Genomic DNA, 19,026 nt, shown 5'->3' with positions numbered 1-19,026 from the left:
TAAATGACAGGTTGGCTGTTCTCAGTGCCAAGGAAGGGAGCTATTCTCCATATCGTTAATCCCAGGGAAAGCGTTCATCAACTTTGCATCACTGAACTAGAATCAAAGACAACAGATAACGGCCTGCCCTGCAGGGCTTTCACTGTAGTGAAACCTGCAGTGATGCAGTATTTCTGCCTGCCTGGCATAGCAGGCATCTAGAGGTATAAGTGGAATGAGAGATGCAGTGTATAATGAGAGATACAGATGCAAAAACAAAGAGAAGGGAATTTGGGAATAAAAGAGAATCTGTGTAAAAAGAACCTAGCAGCCATTATACAGAATCATCCCTTTAGCATATATCCTAACACTCATTTAAAAACAAAAAAAAAAAAAAACAACCCACCTTTAACTTTTACTAGAAACTGCTTTTATAATTGAGTATTTGAGGGATGTCTCAGTGCTTTTTTCTTTTTACTTCCTGTAATTAATATTTCTGATAGTTATATTTCTTATTTCTAAAAGACACCTAATTATTGGGAATAAAGAAGAGGAAATTAGGCATGGGATGGGAGGCAGAGGAATTAATTTGTGTTGACACTTGATGGTTTTGTCTTTCTGCCATTTTGCTTTTCTCTCAAGTGGGGTCTACAAGATTCTCAGTCAGATTCATCTCTTTAGAATTGCACATTTTCCCTGTTTGCCCTTAAATTCTTTGGGTTCTCTTTTAAAAATTAGCCCTTTTTAAACTCTTGACTTACAGCTAACAAACCATACAAATGTGGATGGTTTTTCATTGAGTCTTCTACATTAAAAAAAGGCATTTAAAAATCATTTTGCTAGCATCTTCTCCTTCTCCTCTCCCCCCTCCCCCCGCATACACATTCTGTGCCGTGCAATTTAATGTGAGGTTTCTTGGCTCCATTGAAGAAAGCTGTATAAAGGAAATCCACACTGTGGGAGGCATACTAATAAATTCACAGTCATTACTGTAAATGCAATTTGCTGCTCTCATCTACTCTTCAGGGATAGCTTCTGTTTTGGTGTGATTTCATGGTGGTTGTCAGTAAGTTACAACAAAATGGAGAAGCTCATTGACTGTTTACTTTTTTCCTAATAAGGACTCATGTGCTTGTGGAATTCACTCAACTGGTGCCAAGTATTAGAATTCTATGTCAGTGTAAAAAAAGAAATGGATTGCCTTAGACAAGGGTGACTAGATATCCCGATTTTATAGGGACAGTCACAATTTTGGGGTCTTTCTTATGTAGGCTCCTATTACCCCCCACCCCATGTCCCGATTTTTCACATTTGCTGTGTGGTCACCCTACCTTAGACTGAGTGTCTTGGAAAACTGAGTGAATGTTTTTAATGGAAGCTGCCTTGTATCAGTCATTGGTAATGCCTCATGCTAAGGAACTGAATTTTTGATTTCTCTTCCCTTTCTCAACGTCCAGGAGACATGTCTGCACCATGCCCATTTCTAGAATTATAGGGACAGGTTTTCAGATGCATATGTGCCAATGTAGGCTCACAAATAGTCAGTTGTACATACCTGGGTGCACACCAGTTGGGGTGTTTGCACATCGGGGTTGAGCACATGAAGTGTGCTTGTGTAACACTGACAGACTCTGGTCGTTGGCAGGCATGATAGAACCTGGGACTTCTGAGGCTTAGTGTATGAGCTTCTACTGCATGAGCTAAAAGCCACATGGCTCTGAGCCAAGGCTGTAGCAGACTCATCAATCTCTAGGTGGTCTAGGTACCACTACAGGGGGACAGAGCACCACACTCAGCAGGTATGGGTTACATGTGCTCATCTGAGAACATAGCCCACGATTGGTACTCTCCTTAAGCTTGTATTTTGTTACTTCACCGATAGGCACACTCCTCTCTTCTCAGATTCCTCTGCTACTATATCAAATTGATTGTAATAGAATGTCAGGCTGTATCTGATGCAATTGGTATCAATGAAGCACTTAAACTAGAAATTACTTGTTGATTTCACCACTTCTACCCTTCACCAAACTCACATATTGTTTTATATGAAGCAGATGACTTACATTAACACTCAGCTCTTACATCCCTATTCGTGGACCTCAAGCACTTAGGAAGCTGATTTATTTTACACTGCATTTAGGAACATTGTCTTATCTTTTTTGGTAGTAACATGTAGACACCCAGACTAGAATTCTTAAACAATTATTTTTGATGCATTTGGAATGGGGGGAGAGGGGAGCGAAGTTTTAGTTGTTTTGTGTTTTGAAGAGGGAGGGAATGTCTTTTGAGGGGAAATGTCACTATTTGTTTGCAAAACCTGGACCACATGTTTGCAATGTGCAATGGTTCCTCTTCTAGTGCAAAGCCTTCCGGGTTCTCAGTTCTGTTGAAGATTGCAAAATCCCAGAGTGTAGGATCAAAAATTCTCCCAGATGACAACAGATTTCACAGCACAGCTGTTGAATTATTGGAAAGTGTAGGGTCGCAAGTGCTCTCTCTATTGTAAAGAGGTGTAATTTTTTTTTATTTAAATTGATTGTATGAAAACGAGACTTGTAGCCTGGATAAAGGCATTATCTGAACACAAATATTAAGAATAAATTGTGGCATAGTATATTTGTTTGCAGGAACTTAACTTCCCTGAAGCTTTTTAACAATAATAAATGAATTTATAAAGCACCCTTTTGCCACAGGTACTTGAGGTTCTGTACGACATAATAAGGACAAATTAAAATTATATACTATCATTATAATGAAACCCACCCTTTTAAAATACAGAGAGATGAAAACTATGTCAGTGCTCTTCACTCCTAACCTGCATCACTCCTACCCCACTTATGCACTTCTTTTCTATCATTACTTTTTAAAGTTAGAATTGGAAAACAAATCATAATAAATATCAACATATGTTAGTACAGAGACTACCAGTTAACCCTCCCCACCTTGTCCTCTATAATCCAATTATCAGCCCCAAAAGAAAAAGTAGAGGGAGGTCGCTGAATGCTCCCAATGGGAATGGATAATGGTTATATATAATGCTAAGCCATTGATTTCTGTACAGCCGGAACTACTATAGTAACCATGCTGAATTGTGTGTGAGTGTTGTGACATGGGTCGCTGGCCACTAGGGACTCTGCTGAAACTACCAGATGCCTTTTCCCTTGTGGCCTGAATTCATTCTCTAGACTGAGATGCCGCTAACCTTGCCATGAACTCTGTTACTGCGTATTGCAAGTTTAATATCACAAACCTCTCCACAAAGCCTGGTCAGTGATTGTCAAGGTTCCTTCCCCACTCTGAACTCTAGGATACAGATGTGGGGACCTGCATGAAAACCCCCTAAGCTTATTTTTACCAGCTTAGGTTAAAACTTCCCCAAGGTACAAACTATTTTACCTTTTGCCCTTGGACTTTATTGCTGCCACCACCAAGCATCTAACAAATATATAACAGGGAAAGAGCTCGCTTGGAAACGTCTTTCCCCCCAAAATCCTCCCCAAACCCTACACTCCCTTTCCTGGGGAAGGCTTAATAAAAATCCTCATCAATTTGCATAGGTGAACACAGACCCAAACCCTTGGATCTTAAGAACAATGAAAAAGCAATCAGGTTCTTAAAAGAAGAATTTTAATTAAAGAAAAGGTAAAAGAACCACCTCTGTAAAATCAGGATGGTAAATACCTTACAGGGTAATCAGATTCAAAACATAGAGAATCCCTCTAGGCAAAACCTTAAGTTACAAAAAGACACAAAAGCAGGAATATACATTCCATTAAGCACAGCTTATTTTATCAGCCATTTAAAGAAATCATAATCTAACACATTTCTAGCTAGATTATTTACTAAATTCTAAGACTCCATTCCTGTTCTGTCCCCAGCAAAAGCATCACACAGCCAGAGAGAGCCTTTGTTTCTCCCTCCCCACCTCCAGCTTTGAAAGTATCTTATCTCCTCATTGGTCATTTTGGTCAGGTGCCAGCAAGGTTATCCTAGCTTCTTAACCCTTTACAGGTGAAAGGGTTTTTCCTCTGGCCAGGAGGGATTTTAAAGGTGTTTACCCTTCCCTTTATATTTATGACAGTGATGATTCAAGATGTATTATTTTCACAGATGCTGGAACTTGCCTTTATACTGGCTCTGGACTGCTTAGCAGGAAAACAATACTCAGCCTGCAGGAACCCAGAGTTGCAAAGATGACAAGTCATGTGTTTTTTCAACACGGGAGGAAAAAAGCCTTCTTACTAACCATGCAAGGAATAGAGAGTCTGTGAGCAGGGGAGGTGGGAAATTATATGTGGAGGGTTTACTCTCATTCTGATGCTTTTCTCTCATTTCAAGGAGCAAAAAGTTAAAAGACCCACAATTCAAGTTATATAGACTTCGCAAACAAGAAGAAACAGTAGTTTTGGCTGGTGGGTGGTTTTCTTTTGTTTTGTTTCCAGAATTGGTGCTTAATGCTTTTACTTCAATAAAAATAATAGCAACATGTCAAGGTTCATCAGCATCCCTACAATAACAACAACATTGTGCGTGTATAATGTAGGAACACAGGTCTTTTGAGGAGACTGATTTCAAGGAGGGAGTTCAACAGAGTGGGGAAGAAATTTAATTTAAAACTTCCTGAGAAAAATACTTTGGACGGTAGCTTTTTGTAAAACACTATTCTTCTTCGAGTGCTTGCTCATGTCAATTCCATTCTAGGGGTGTGTGCACCCGTGTGTACAGTTGTTGGAGACTTTTGCCTTAGCGGTATCTGTAGGGTCAGCTGCAGCACCCCTTTGAATGCCATGTTCATGTGTTGGTATGTTAGGTCCTGCCTACCCTACACCCTCTCACTTCCTTCTTACCCATGACAGTTGGTTGGAGCACCTTGTCTTGCAAATCACAAGAGCATTAGCAGTTCTTTACAACCTCTGTTTATTATCTTTGTATATAGTTTGTAGGTACTTAGCCATTAAGTTAAGCGTTAGGTTAGTTTGATAGTTAGAGTCCCGGCTGGAACTTCGCCTCAGAGCAGGGCATGCCCCGCTCTCCCAGCTTCAAACCATGCTCATTATGCAGCAGGCCGATGCCTAGTAGTGACCCCCATGACAGCTGTTTGAAGTGTTTGGGGGAGTCCCATAGAAAGGACAAGTGTCGAATCTGTAAAAACTTTCGACGTAGAACACAAAAGGAGCAGGATATCCACCTGAGGGCCCTCCTCATGGAGGCTGCGCTTCGTCCTGCATTGGAGCCTTCCCACTCGGACCCCACACCAAGCAATTCGATTTCAGTGCGGAGTGCAGTGCTGGCACCAGGCTCCTCCCAGCACTATTCCCCCTTGCCGGTGCCTAAAAAGTGGAAAAAGAAGAGCCCCCCCCCAGCACCAGAAGGGAAAGGGGCTTTGGGCAAAGGCCATGTGCCTGCCCTGGGGCTTCACGGGGCTACCGTGGAGGTTGGACTCCCCAGTCCAGCCAGGATCCACCTCTGACTCTGGGGAGCGGCAGGGGACCCCGGCCTCTCCCAGGGCTCTCATTGCCCGAAGCAGCCCTGGCAGCTAAAGAACAAGTAGGCCATCTGGCACCGCAGATGCCGCAGAAGGCTCAACTAAGACCTTGACATCTAAGGGCAAGCCGATCATGGGACGCCTCATCGGGCAGTGGAGCACCCTCAGTCACTGGACCTCAGGCGCAGATCTCCATCTCCACAGCCTTGGACCCAGGCACTGTATCCTAGGTCTCCGACCAGAAGGCCCAGGTCCTCAACACGCTCTACCTCTACAAGACATGGGACACCAGAGTCGAGGCACTGGTACCAGCAAGCTTCCCATCAGAGATCAACACGGCCCAGGTCACCTTCTCCAGACAGTCTCCCAAACGTTAGTCCCTGCCCGGGTGGGGCCGCTCCTTGTCACGGCATTGGTCCCATTCTCCGCGGTACTGTTCACTGCGCAGGCACCGTTCCTCGCCCTCGCCTTGCCAGTCGCCAACCAGAGTCAGTCGACAGACTCAGGCCTCGATGGCTTTGCCCTGGTCGTCGGAAGGGCAATGGTATACTGGCATACAGAGTATACTTATAAAGTTTGTGGATGATACCAAGCTGGGAGGGGTTGCAAGTGCTTTGGAGGATAGGATTAAAATTCAAAATGATTTGGATAGACTGGAAAAATGATCTGAAGTAAATAGGATGAAATTCAATAAGGACAAATGCAAAGTACTCCACTTAGGAAGGAACAATCAGTTGCACACATACAAAATGGGAAATGACTGCCTACGAAGTAGTACTGCAGAAAGGGATTTGGGGGTCATAGTGGATCACAAACTAAATATGAGTCAACAGTGTAACACTGTTGCAAAAAAGCAAACATCATTCTGGGATGTATTCGCAGGAGTGTTGTAAACAAGACATGAGACTTAATTCTTCTGCTCTACTCCGCGCTGATTAGCCTCATCTGGAGTATTGTGTCCAGTTCTGGGTGTCACATTTCTGAAAGGATGTGGACAAACTGGAGAGAGTCCAGAGAAGAGCAACAAAAATTATTAAAGGTCTAGAAAACATGACCTATGAGGGAAGATTGAAAAAATTGCATTTGTTTAGTCTGGAACAGAGAAGACGGAGAGGGGACATGATAACCACTTTCAAGTATGTAAAAGGTGGTTAAAAGAAGGAGGAAGAAAAAATGTTTTTCTTAACCTCTGAGGATAGGACAAGAAGCAGTGGGCTTAAATTGCAGCAAGGGAGGTTTAGGTTGGACATCAGGAAAAACTTCCTAACTGTCAGGGTGGCTAAGCACTGAAATAAATTGCCTAGAGAGGTTGTGGAATCTCCATCGTTGGAGATTTTTTAGAGCAGGTTAGACAAACACCTGTCAGGAATGGTCTCGGTAATTAGTCCTGCCATGCGTGCAGGGGACTGGACTAGATGACCTCTCGAGGTCCCTTCCAATTCTATGATTCTGTGGTCCGAGTCGGACCAGGAGTTCAGCCCGTCACCAAGGAGAGGTAATTCGCTGCCGACTCATGATACTGGTGCGGCACCTGCAGTGACAACGTGGCAGCAGTCTGCTCAATGGCCGTACTGGAACCCATGAGCGTGCCAGTAATGCCGGACGTGTGTTCCCACCAGTCCTCCCTGGCTGCCTCGGACAAACGGCCCCAGCACCACCGGCACTGGAGTCCGAACGGAACACCGAATCCAATGCAGGGAGAGCACACCAAACCCCAGCACCTAAGGAGCTGTCCCTGTATTGGGAGCGGGAACCTGCTCCTCCACAGGTGGTGCAGTCATCGTCGTCTTCCCCGGATGAAGCGGTGGCAGGTCCCTCCAAAACGGGCAGTCCCCCCAACGACTTCAAGGAGCACCAGGCTGCTAAAAGGGTTGCTGCTAATTTGAACCTACTAATTGAGGAGGTTGCGGAGGAGTCCAATGACCTCTTTAACGTTATATCCTCCTCCGCCCCGGCCTGGGTCGCACTGCCCGTCCCCCCAGGGTCCTTAAAATTGTCAAGTCATTGTGACAAATGCCCTCTTCCATTCTGCTGACTTCTAAGAAGGTGGAAAAGAAGTATTACATCCCTACACACACCCTCCAGCGGCTTCACTGGTCATGTCCTCTGTGAATGAAAGGGACAGGCAAGGTGACGTTAGTGGCACACCAAAGAACAAAGATGCCAAGAGACTCGATTTATTTGGCAGAAAGATTTATTCAATAGCCAGCCTACAATTCAGGGTGTGTTAGGCAGGTACAATTTTAACCTGTGGGACTCCTTTAACAGATTCAAAGAGCCCTCTCACAGGATCGAGCCCAGGAGGGCCCTCCAAATAGCCTGGAACACTACTAACTCAGCAGCCAGGATAGTTGCTTGTATGGTGGTCATGAGGCACAGCTCCTGATTGCAGTCCTCCAGGTTGCCCCAGGAAATGCAGGCCACTATTCAGGACCTCCCGTTTGAGGGGGCGGGGCTCTTCGAGCTCACGGACTCAAGGCTCCATGGCCTTAAAGATTCCCAGGCCACCCTCTGCTCCTTGGGCCTTCACCCTCCTTAGCAGTTCAGGAAGCCATTCCATCCTCCACCTCCTCTGCCCCCGCAGTCTAGGTCCTGGGGAACTCCCCAATCGGGTTCCTACATGAGGAAGGACAGAGACAAGGGGTCTAAGTGGCGACACCCTTCATCTTCCCGCTCATCTGCTCAGCCTGATCTGCCCAGGAGGCCAGAAGCAGTCCATTTTGAGGGTGCACTCAAGGATGACGCCCAGTCACTTCACTGGATCCACCCTCCCTCTCTCTCCTCGACCGTCTCCCCCGCTTCCGGTCAGCCTGGTCTCAGCTAACCTCGGACCATTGGGTGCTAGAAGTAATATCCTCAGGTTACATCCTGCAATTCATAGTGCCAGGTTGGCCGCACCAGCATTGGTTCGGCATGCTCCTGAACCTCTTGGCCACTCCATTCCAGTTACTGCTCAGGCTGGACCTACTATCCCAGAACCATGGCAGTCTCCTGCATCCAAATCTGGCGGCACTGCATCCTACAGCTTGGCTACTGCATAGTTAAATGCACAGGAGCAGCAGTGCTTGGCTGATGTCCAAGAGGTCCTGTTGGGCAGTAGAAAGCCCTCCACCAGAGCAACCTACCTGGCCAAATGGAAGCGGTTTGCCTGCTGGACCTTGGACAAAGGCGTTAAGACTGAGCGAGCCTCTCTGCAGTTAATCCTGGACTACCTTCTGCATCTCAAGCTCCAAAGCCTATCCCTTTCATCTGTCAAGGTCAACTTGACAGCTATCTTGGCCTTCCATCTGCCGCTTGAGGGAAGGTTGTTTTTTGCCCAGGACATAACTGCCAGGTTCCTCGAGGGCCTTGAACACCTCTACCCACACATTCCTCCATGGAACCTCAATCTGGTGCTGTCTCGGCTCATAGGACCCCCCCTTCGAGCCTCTGGCTTCCTGCTCTCTCCTCCTCCTTTCCTGGAAGGTTGTGTTCCTGGTTGCAGTAACATCTGCCTGCAGGGTCTCTGAGATTAAGGCACTCACCTTGGAACAACCCTATAGGGTCTTTTACAAAGACAGGGTCCAGCTGAGGCCCAACCCAGCTTTCCTGCCCAAGGTGGTCTCTGTTTCATACAGACCAGGACATTTACTTTCCTGTCTTTTTTTCCAAAGCCACATAAGTCGGAGGAGGAGGAGCATAGGCTGCATTCCCTAGATGTCAGAGGGTGTTAAGCTTCTACATTGAAAGAACCAAGCCATTCTGCAAGTTGACACAACTGTCCATCACTGTGGCTGACGGGATGAAAGGTCGCCCAGTGTCTGCTCAAAGAATTTCTTCTTGAATCACCACCTATATTTGCTGCTGCCACGATCAGGGAAAAGTGCCATCCCCGGTGATTGTAACTGCTCACTTGACCAGGGTGCAGGCCTCTTTGGCAGCTTTTCTGGCCGAGGTGCCTATCCAGGACATCTGTAGGGTGGCCACCTGGCTGGCCGTCCATACATTCACGGCCCACTATGCACTTACCCAGCAGGCCCAGGACAATGCTGGCTTCATAGAATCATAGAATATCAGGGTTGGAAGGGACCTCAGGAGGTCATCTAGTCCAACCCCCTGCTCAAAGCAGGACCAAAATCCCCAATATTTGCCCCAGATCCCTAAATGCCCCCTCAAGGATTGAACTCACAATCCTAGATTTAGCAGGCCAGTGCTCAAACCACTGAGCTATCTCACCTCCCCGGTATGGCAGTTCTACAAGCTGCTAAACTGTGAACTCCGAGCCCACCTCCGAGAATACTGCTTTTGAGTCACCTAGAATGGAATCGACATGAGCAAGCACTCAAAGAAGGAAAAACAGTTACCAACCTTTTGTAACTGTTGGTCTTCAGGATGTGTTGCTCATGTCCATTCCATTACTCATCCCTCTACCCGTCCCTATTGCCGGCAAGAAGGAACTGAGAGTGCGTAGGGTCGGCAGCGCCTAATATACCGACGCATGAGCATGGCACTCAAGGGGGCGCCAGAGCCTACCCTATGGATACCACTAAGGCAAAAGTCTCCAACAACTATGCACGTGGGCATGCACACACCTAGAATGGAATGAACATGAGCAACACAGTTACAAAAGGTGGGTTACCAGTTTTTTCCTGTGGAAGATGAAAGATAACACTGATTTAAGATTACTGCATTCTATTAATAACGTATCCTTATTTTATTTCAGTTACCATGCAGCAGGTAGCCAGGACAGTGGCAAAAGTGGAGCTCTCAGACCATGTGTGTGATGTGGTGTTTGCTCTTTTTGATTGTGACGGTGAGTGGCTTTAATCTACTGTAATTGGTCTGACCTTTTCATAGTCCCAGCATGTTCCCAATGTGTTGTGTAGTTTATCTGTATTTCCCAAAAAAAAAAAAAAACCCTGAAAGAATCAAGCTATAAAAGCCAAATATGTTATATTTGTGCATTTCAATAATATTTTCTTTTCAAGGGATGAGTTGGTTGTATCTGACAAACCTTTATCAGCATCAGAGCACTCTCCTATTGTTCCCCATTTTGCCATTTATAATGTAGAGAGATACTAAAAGTAAGATCAATAACCAGAGGCAGTCAAAATGAATGAGATTTGGAGGCTTGCTTTCTTCCACCCCACCACCACCCCCTCGCCCCAACTGGCTTAATTATCTATTGTTTTCATTTCTGCTCTCCAGCTTATCAGTAGCATGAAAATACTACTAGACTTTGGCCTTCCATAGCATTATTATCCATTTCATGGTGATATTCACTGTTCCCTTCACACTGTGTTATAGTTCACTGTTTGTGTTGTGGTCTGTATTAAAAGCTTATACTTTTCCAGAGGGTTTCGTTAATGGCATTCAGTGCTCTCTGAAAGTTTTCATATATCTATCTAACTTAAGAGTTTGAGGGTTTTGTAGGTCAGATTTCTGGCTGAATAGCTCACTGCAGAGAGAAAGCAGACTATCTTCTGCTCCCAGAAACATTATACGTTTAACATAATTAGCAATTATGGCCTATTGTTGGTAATAAGAATATTTAGCACTGCCTATTGTTGGTAATAAGAATATTTAGCACTAACACGGTACTTTATATTTACAGCTCTGTACAAACACTTGCTAATTAATGGTAGCAATGTGCATTGCCATGCAAGAAGCCTGGAATTTATTCCCAGTAGTTTGCTCTTTCTGGCCTGCTCTTGTCATTCAAAAGCAATCTCAGGTTGATTAAGGAGGAAAATTACTGAGCTCAGAAGTGTCTCCAGCCATATAGGATGATGACTGCAGTGCAGGTCTCAAAAGTGGGAGCTGAAAAATGGAAGTTGAAGAGATCCAAACTCCTCCAGCAGGGATGCTGAATTAACAATTTTTGGTTAACTCAATGGCCAGCTCAACGAGTAGATGCACTGTGTCCCCTACACAGCAGAACCAAAGTTCAGTTAAAGAAACTAAGAACCATAATCTCTAATGCTAAACTAGGTTTTGCAGATCTCGTATATAAGGATTTTATTCCAGCTGTGGTGATTTTTCAGTATCCCACTAACTAGTTTAATTTTTCCGTTGTGGACAGAAACTCAGGGCTGGATGATGTCCTCTGTGAACAGTAGCAGAAACATTCAAAACTGCAGTATACATGCCATGCGTTCAGACATTCAAGTGAAACATTACACTCTGGTAATAATTGGACCAGGCAAACCAAGAGCATCCTCTGTGCAATGGCATTTTGTGGAGTAAGCAATGAGTGTTAATCACACTTACATTGTGAAAGTGAATATACTTAACTACAGAGTCACAGTGATTGTGTCTGCATAATGTACGACAAGCCAGAACTTAATGCACTTTGTAATGATACTAGTGAGATTGGCTACTTCAAGCACTGTAACTCTGAATATGGAAGTTCAGTAGCTGCCCTTGAGTGAGTATATTGGGTACTTTGTTTAACCAGCCTATCATCCTGTGACATTACACTTTTCTGTGACATCATGGCAGGAAATCATGCCAGAAGCTGGGAATAGGTGACGGGATGGATCACTTGATGATTACCTGTTCTGTTCATTCCCTCTGAAGCATCTGGCTTTGGCCCCTATCAGAAGACAGGATATTGGGATAGATGGACCATTGGTCTGACACAGTATGGCCATTTTTATGTTCTTATGAAATGCCACTGCTGAACTGGAGAAGCTGATTAGCCAACTCATAACATCACTCCAGCTTCTTGACAGCACTGTCACAAAACATATCTTTCTCTTGTAATTATCACTTAAATGGCATTTTATATCTTCAGAGTACTTTGTAAACACCAATTGTCATAGTATTTCTCTGAGGTACGTAATAATAAATGAGTTGTTATCCTTATTTTACATCCAAGGAAACTGAGTTAAGTATTTGCCTAAATCAACAGGGCAAATCATTGGCAGAGCCAAGAACATAACCTAGGAGAATTTACTGTATCTCTAGTTATCTAGTGTATTCAGTGGTAAATCAGGTCCTTCTGTTTTAAATATTGGTAGACTAATGGCTCGTCATTTTTTGCTTATGTTTTCTTTTAATATACAGTAGGTCCATTGTGCCCTCAAAGGGGTAAATGTACTCACTACTGTGACAAAGCTCTGTCCTTGTCTCAGTGGTCCCGTGCTTTCTGGCGGATTTCGCTAGCCTCAGAGGTTCACTGTGACCCTCCGCATAGCCCTTCTCTCTCTAGAGGCAAGGTCACAGCCTACTGAGCCATTTTAATTATAAGCCAGCAAGGAAGGTGAGGAGAAGTAACTCTCCCTTGCACAGTCTCGGTTGTCTCCCATTTTCAGTGATTAATCAGGGAGGGGAGGGGGAGCCCGGGCCCGCCCTTTGCTACGGGCTCCTGCCCAGGGACCCTAATAGCAGCAGCTGTGGTAGCTGACTTTTTGGAAGTAGGACGTGTACAATTCCCTGGGCCACTTCCCCATAGCAGCCCCCCACTCAATATCTCCTTCACTGTTACCTCAGGGGCCTCCTTTCTTGCGCCTGATATGGTTTGTACTGCTTAGTTCCTCCAACAGCACAGCTTCCTACAGCTCCTGACACATGTGGCCAGCTGACTAACTGGGAGGCTTTTAACTAGTTTCAGCCAGCCCCTAATTGGCTTCAGGTGTCCCAATCAACCTAGCTATCTTCCCTGCCTTCTGGAAAGATCTTAATTGGCCCCAGGTGTCTTAATTGACCTGGAGCAGCTGCCATTTACTTATCCTGGTAACAGGGATTTGTTTAGCCTGGCGCTAATATATTTGTCTCCCGCTACTTTTCTATAGCCATCTGGCCTTGCCCCGTGACACTATGTAAAGATATCCAGCAGGGCTGTCATCTCACCCATTTTGATATGCGGTCTATCCTCTGATACTGTGTGTATGCACATAGTTTTGTGTTCACTGTTGATTAAATGATAAATGCATCTTTGCAATTATGTACATTTATTTCCCCTCTTGCTTCCAGCTTCATATTCTTCCTTGTCCCTTTTTGGTGAAAGAAGTTTGAATCACTTTTTTCCTAAGTAGTTCAATAGCGATTCCTGGTTGGATCTGCAAGCCAGATATTTTGATCTGTAATTAGAGTGAATTGAAATGGTCTCAATTTGCATACTCTCAGAGGAGATTCTGTTGACTGTTTTGATACCAAATCTTTAGAAGAAAAGACTGTTCTGTTAGAGAAATCTCTTCAAATATAGGAACATAGCATAAAAGCAGACACAGATCTCTTCAGTTTCATTTAGCCCATGAATACAGACTTTTCTAAATATGGGTTAAGGAATGAAACTGCTGACATTTTTTTTAACATGGTAGCAAGTCCTGAGGGTGGCTGAGGGAGGAGGGGAGGGAGTGGTTAGAAAAGGATACTTAACCTTAAATGTGGTCTTAAATGAGACTCCACAGTTTCATATTGGAAGTAGTTATGTGGTTGCTTTTCTATCAGATAACATAGAAGCTAAAGATGGCAATACTGGATTAAGAACTGGACTGCAGATAGAGAAAAGGATTGTTCTAAATCAGCACAAAGAGCAGAAAATAAAGTTAGCAATGAGACCCTGTTTTTAATAATAATTATGGGGGTTTTCTAGTTCCTTTTATGTATGTACACAAAGTGCAGAAAGAACATGGGAGGGCTTTGTTCAGAGAGTTATATTTCCAAAAAGCCTTCAGTTTTCAAGCCTCTTAAAACCAGTCTGAATGAATAATATCCTGCACAGTGGATTTTATTGGGCCCCTCTGCCCAGTGCACCAATAAAGCCACAGGAAATTGGTTGAAATATCTCTGGCCAGATTATTTAAAACGAAGACAGTGTTTGCTAGGGCTTTTAAAATCAGGATGGTCTCAAAGCTTTGCTTCCTTGGAGTATTTCTTGATTTACATGAAGAGTGGGCAGGGGACAAACTCTGTAGCAATGATACAATTAGGAAGAGACAGGTTGTCTCTAAGCAAGAGTCTAAATGACAGACACGAAACAGGAAGAAGCACTGGGCATAGAACTGTCAGGAATCCTTTCTTCTTTCCTTGTCAAGTGGTCTTGGGGAAACAAACATATGCCTACAAAATTGATAGTAAACTAGAAAGGGATTTCAGAGATCTGGATACGTTCCAATTCATTGGAAGACAAAGGCAATTCATCATGTTGTGTCTCTGAATCTGATTGGGAATAGTCCCTTCAGAGTCTGTCAGTATTTTCATTAAAAATCCCAGGGATTATAAATTACCCATAAAAATTAGCTGTGGAATAAAACTTGCCAAAATGACTCCAAGTCTAGGAAGTTTTTTAAAACATAATATATCTGTTTCAAAACCTGGCATGCTTTCTAAATTACTTCAGTGCAAAAAAGTCCCCTCAAGAATTTCCATGTTCACAATACCCCCAGCTCCACCTCTAACTTTATAAACATTCAGCTTTGTTGTGATTTTTTTTTTTTTAGTATTTTCTGTATTTCCCTTGATAGTCTCTCATCTTGGTAGATTTCTCCATGTTAATTTTTCCGTCTGAGATCCCAAATGCCAGTTCTGTCTATGGTGCAATACCTAGGTTCGGTAGTGCAGGATGAGTTTGGAGTTGCAGATTGGACTCAAGGTTTCATTGTGTTAGTCAGTTTAAGTAAAACTCTTATCATAGTAGTTTAGAGAGAGCCCTTTGTAACTCTTCGCAGTGAGTTTTGGACTTAACTATTTTGAGTAATTTTGTATTGTCTGCAAACTTTGCCACTTCATTGTTTTACCCCTTTTTCCAGTTCATTTAAGAATATGTTGAACAGCACAGGTCCCAGTACAGATCCCACTATTTACCTCCCTCTCACTGTGAAAACTGACCATTTCCTGTCTTTTAACCATGAGAGGAACTTCTCTCTTATCCCACGACTTCTTAATTTGCTTAGGAGCCTTTGTTGAGGGTCATTGTCAGAGGCTTTCTGAAAGTCCAAATGGACTATATCCCCTGGATCACCTTTGTCCACATGTTTGTTGACACCCTCAGATAATTCTAATAGATTGGTAAGGCATGATTTCCCTTTACAAAAAACATGTTGACTTTTCCCCCAACATATCATGTTCATGTATGTGTCTGATAATTCTGTTGTTTACTATAGTTTCAACCAGTTTGCCTGGTACTGAAGTTAGGCTTACCGGCCTGTAATTGCCAGGATCATCTGTGGAACCTTGTTTAAAAATCAGCATCACATTAGCTATCTGCCAGTCATTTGGTACGGAGGCTGATTTAAGCAATAGGTTATATAGCAGAGTTAGTAGTTCTGCAATTTCATATTTGAGTTCCTTCAGAACTCTTGGATCACCACCTAGTCCTGATGACTCATTGCTGTTTAATTTATCAATTAGTTCCAAAACCTCATCTATTGACACCTCAGTCTGGGACAGTTCCTCAGATTTGTCACCTAAAAAGAATGGCTCCGGGGTGGGAACCTTCCTCACATCCTCTGCAGTGAAGACTCATGCAAATGATTCATTTTAGCTTCTCCACAACAGCCTGGTCTTCCTTGAGTGCTCCTGTAGTACCTCAGTAGTCCAGTGGTCCCACTGATTGGCAGGCATCCTGGTTCTGATATACGTAAAAAAAATTTTTTTTTTGCTGTTAGTTTGTGTCTTTTGCTAGTTGCTCTTCACATTCTTTTTTGGACTGCCTAATTATACTTGGCAGAGTTTATGCTCCTTTCTATATTCCTTGGTCAGATTTGACTTCCAATTTTTAAAGAATGTCTTTTTGTCTCTAATTCCCTCTTGTACTCTGTTATTTAGCCATAGTGGCATTTTGTTTAGTCCTCTTACTGATTTTTTTCTTATTTGGGATACACATTTAATTTGAGCCTCTTATTATGGTGATTTTAAAATGTTTCCATGCCGCTTGCAGGCATTTCTCTCTTGTGACTGTTCCTTTTAATTTCTGTTTAACTAGCTTCCTCATTTTTGCGTAGTTCTCCTTGTGACATTAAATGCTGCTGTGGCGGGTTTCTTTAGAATTTTCCTCCCTACAAGAATGATAAATTTAATTACATCCTCATCACTGTTACTGAGTGGTTCACCTCTTGGACCAGATCCTGTGTGCCAGTTAGGACTATATCAAGAATTGCCTCTCCCCTTGTGGGTTCGAGGACTAGCTGCTCTAAGAAACAGTCAGCTGCTTGACATAGGTGAAAAAAAAAAATCTGCCAAATTGTAGATTATCACAGATGGGGCTGCATTGCAATGTCAAAGACTTTTGCTGCCTCTGAATCTCACCAATGTCAACATTAAACATCTGACCAAAATATGAAATTTTCCTCGTTGCTATGACAATACTTGGGTCTTTGGAAACTAAGTCGTTGAACCTGTCACACATTTTGATTTAAGACCATTGTGTCACAGAGCTCCTGATTGCAGTGAATCACAAAGTAAACATTTTGATAAAAGCAGTCATTGTTTCAATTAGTAATTGGGCCTTGTCCGGAAAAGATGCAGAATTGTAATTGGTGATATAATAATACTGTCAAAATTAAATCTGCAATCATTTTGCTCAGCTGATTGTCCTGAAATGATCTGATGGGGAGAAGCATTTTTCACATTTCGTAAAATGTGAATTGCATATGAAATTGAAGTTAATTTACAATTTGCTATTTCCAAGCTTCCTGCAGGGAGATGCCATCGTGCTGAAAAGCAGTGCTACTGTGACGCCAGCCATACAGTGGCTGTCAGCAGGAAACTCTGAAGTGTCCGTTTTAATCAAAAACTTTAACTTCAAATATAATGTAAAATTTGTACGTTGTACCAGCACTTTTCATGGCCTCACCTGTCAGGAGACTAAAGCAAAACATGAACCAGTCTCTCTTTCTTCTCTAAAGGAAAGCAAGCTTTTGGTACTGCCCTCCAAAGATTTCTGGGCCTTTTATTTCTGTATTTTCAGGTTAATGAACATTTTTCCCCTCTTCCCTTAGGGAATGGAGAGTTGAGTAACAAGGAGTTTGTTGCCATTATGAAGCAGCGACTTATGAGAGGTTTGGAGAAGCCCAAAGACATGGGATTTACACGACTCATGAGGGCAATGTGGAAATGTGCACAGGAGACAGCTTGGGACTTTGCCATGCCCAAACAATAACTGCAGCAAATGGAAGAACCTGGTTAACATATGTTATTGGGGGCCATAAATCTGTACTGCTCCTGCAGAATGTACCATTGTCAGATGCTCTGCAGATGAATACTCTTCACACAGAAATCTACTGAATGATTGTTACGCTGAACTAGAAAAAAACCACCCAGAGGACACAGACTACTAACAACTGGAGTTTTTCCAAACACCAGAACAGAAATTGGAGCCTACTGTATCTTCTCCTTTAATTTTTCCACTGCTGATGCCTGTTTAATATTAATCTCTCAGGAAAATTACAAAAATAATTAGTTCTGTGTATTGCAGCCACCAGCTTCATCTCCATAGTATGCTCCGGTGTCCAACAAAACCAGGATTTTATGTAGAATTGAATATGGATAGCTTCAGAGAACAATATTGGTCGGAACAGTCCCATATGTGTCAAGCAGTGGGACAGAAATGCCTAGCAAATCTACTAGTAGCAAATCCTAGTCTTTTGCTCCTGAATGATTTTTAGTTTAGATTTTAAGCACTATTTACAAAAAAGTGTGTTTAGAATGAGCTTTTGAAAAGAGCTGGGTTTACAGAAAACAATAGCAACCTTTGTTTATTACAGAAGCTGCCCGTAAGATTAAGGACAGAAGGGTCCAGCAAGGGTGAGAAGAATGCCACAGAACTTTCTTCTATAGGACTGTTTGTTTTTCCCAGTTGGATTTCTTATCTTGCAGGTGTGGTGTGAAATAGGGATATGCCTGGTCAAGCAGGGGGCTGTCTGAGGCTTAGTTACTGCCTTGGATATAAGGAGTTTTAAAATGGCTTAATTTTTTCCCACCTTTCTCCTCCCTCAGAAGAACCCTGCCTTGCATAAGCAAACTAACATATATGCTCTTTGTAATTCTCTTTTTAATAGGGGGCTCCTCCCCCTGTGAGATTGTCCTTCTGTATGGGGTACTGGCTTTAAAGCTGCTATTTACTGAATGCTTCAACATTGTAAAATATTACTTTAATTACATTGGTTCACAACAAAAGCAAATGCTCATCTTTCATCTGTGTTTATGGGAAGCCTCATGGCTTTGTCACATTTGACTTTATTGGCAGAAAGTCAACAAAAATCTGAACTCTCTCTAAAATAAACTCCTACTAAATGTAAAAGGAGAAAACACAAAGCATCCGTTTTAGAGATGTCTGGAGAGTGGAATTCTGTGTATTGTCCTCACTCACTGGTAAATGTGCTTGTTGTTTTGAAAGGATCTGTCGACTGAAGTTTTACATGGCCAGTGTTTAGCAAAAAATCGGATAACACACAGTGTACCCTAAAGTGCATTGATTAGAAAGCTTACCTTCCCCCTTTCACCTCCACATTTCAACTCTAAGTCTGACATTGTTAAATATTTACCCTTCCCTAGCTAATCTAATAACTTGCCTATGTGTGGCATGAAGTATGCATCCGGATGGGAAATAGCATTATTTCACCCAATGGAAATCAAGA

General features: G+C 43.1%; 1 protein-coding gene across 2 annotated transcripts in view; it reads left to right on the top strand.

The window, feature by feature from the left end:
* The window catches only part of MICU1 (mitochondrial calcium uptake 1), a 214,036-nt gene extending 195,366 nt beyond the window's left edge, over window positions 1–18,670 (top strand). The window contains exons 12-13 of one of the 2 annotated variants that reach the window (XM_084634526.1): window positions 10,167–10,256; window positions 17,389–18,670. In XM_084634526.1, coding sequence (XP_084490652.1) covers window positions 10,167–10,256; window positions 17,389–17,549 — 251 coding nt within the window. In that variant the 3' untranslated portion in view covers window positions 17,550–18,670. The remainder of the gene's footprint in view (window positions 1–10,166; window positions 10,257–17,388) is intronic. The other variant, XM_084634527.1, reaches the window with a different exon arrangement.
* The last annotated feature ends 356 nt before the right edge of the window (window positions 18,671–19,026 follow it).

Source organism: Lepidochelys olivacea, assembly GCF_965140295.1.
Source record: "Lepidochelys olivacea isolate rLepOli2 genome assembly, chromosome: 7".
NCBI classification, from domain to species: Eukaryota; Metazoa; Chordata; order Testudines; family Cheloniidae; genus Lepidochelys; species Lepidochelys olivacea.
This window is presented reverse-complemented; position numbering and strand designations above follow the sequence as displayed.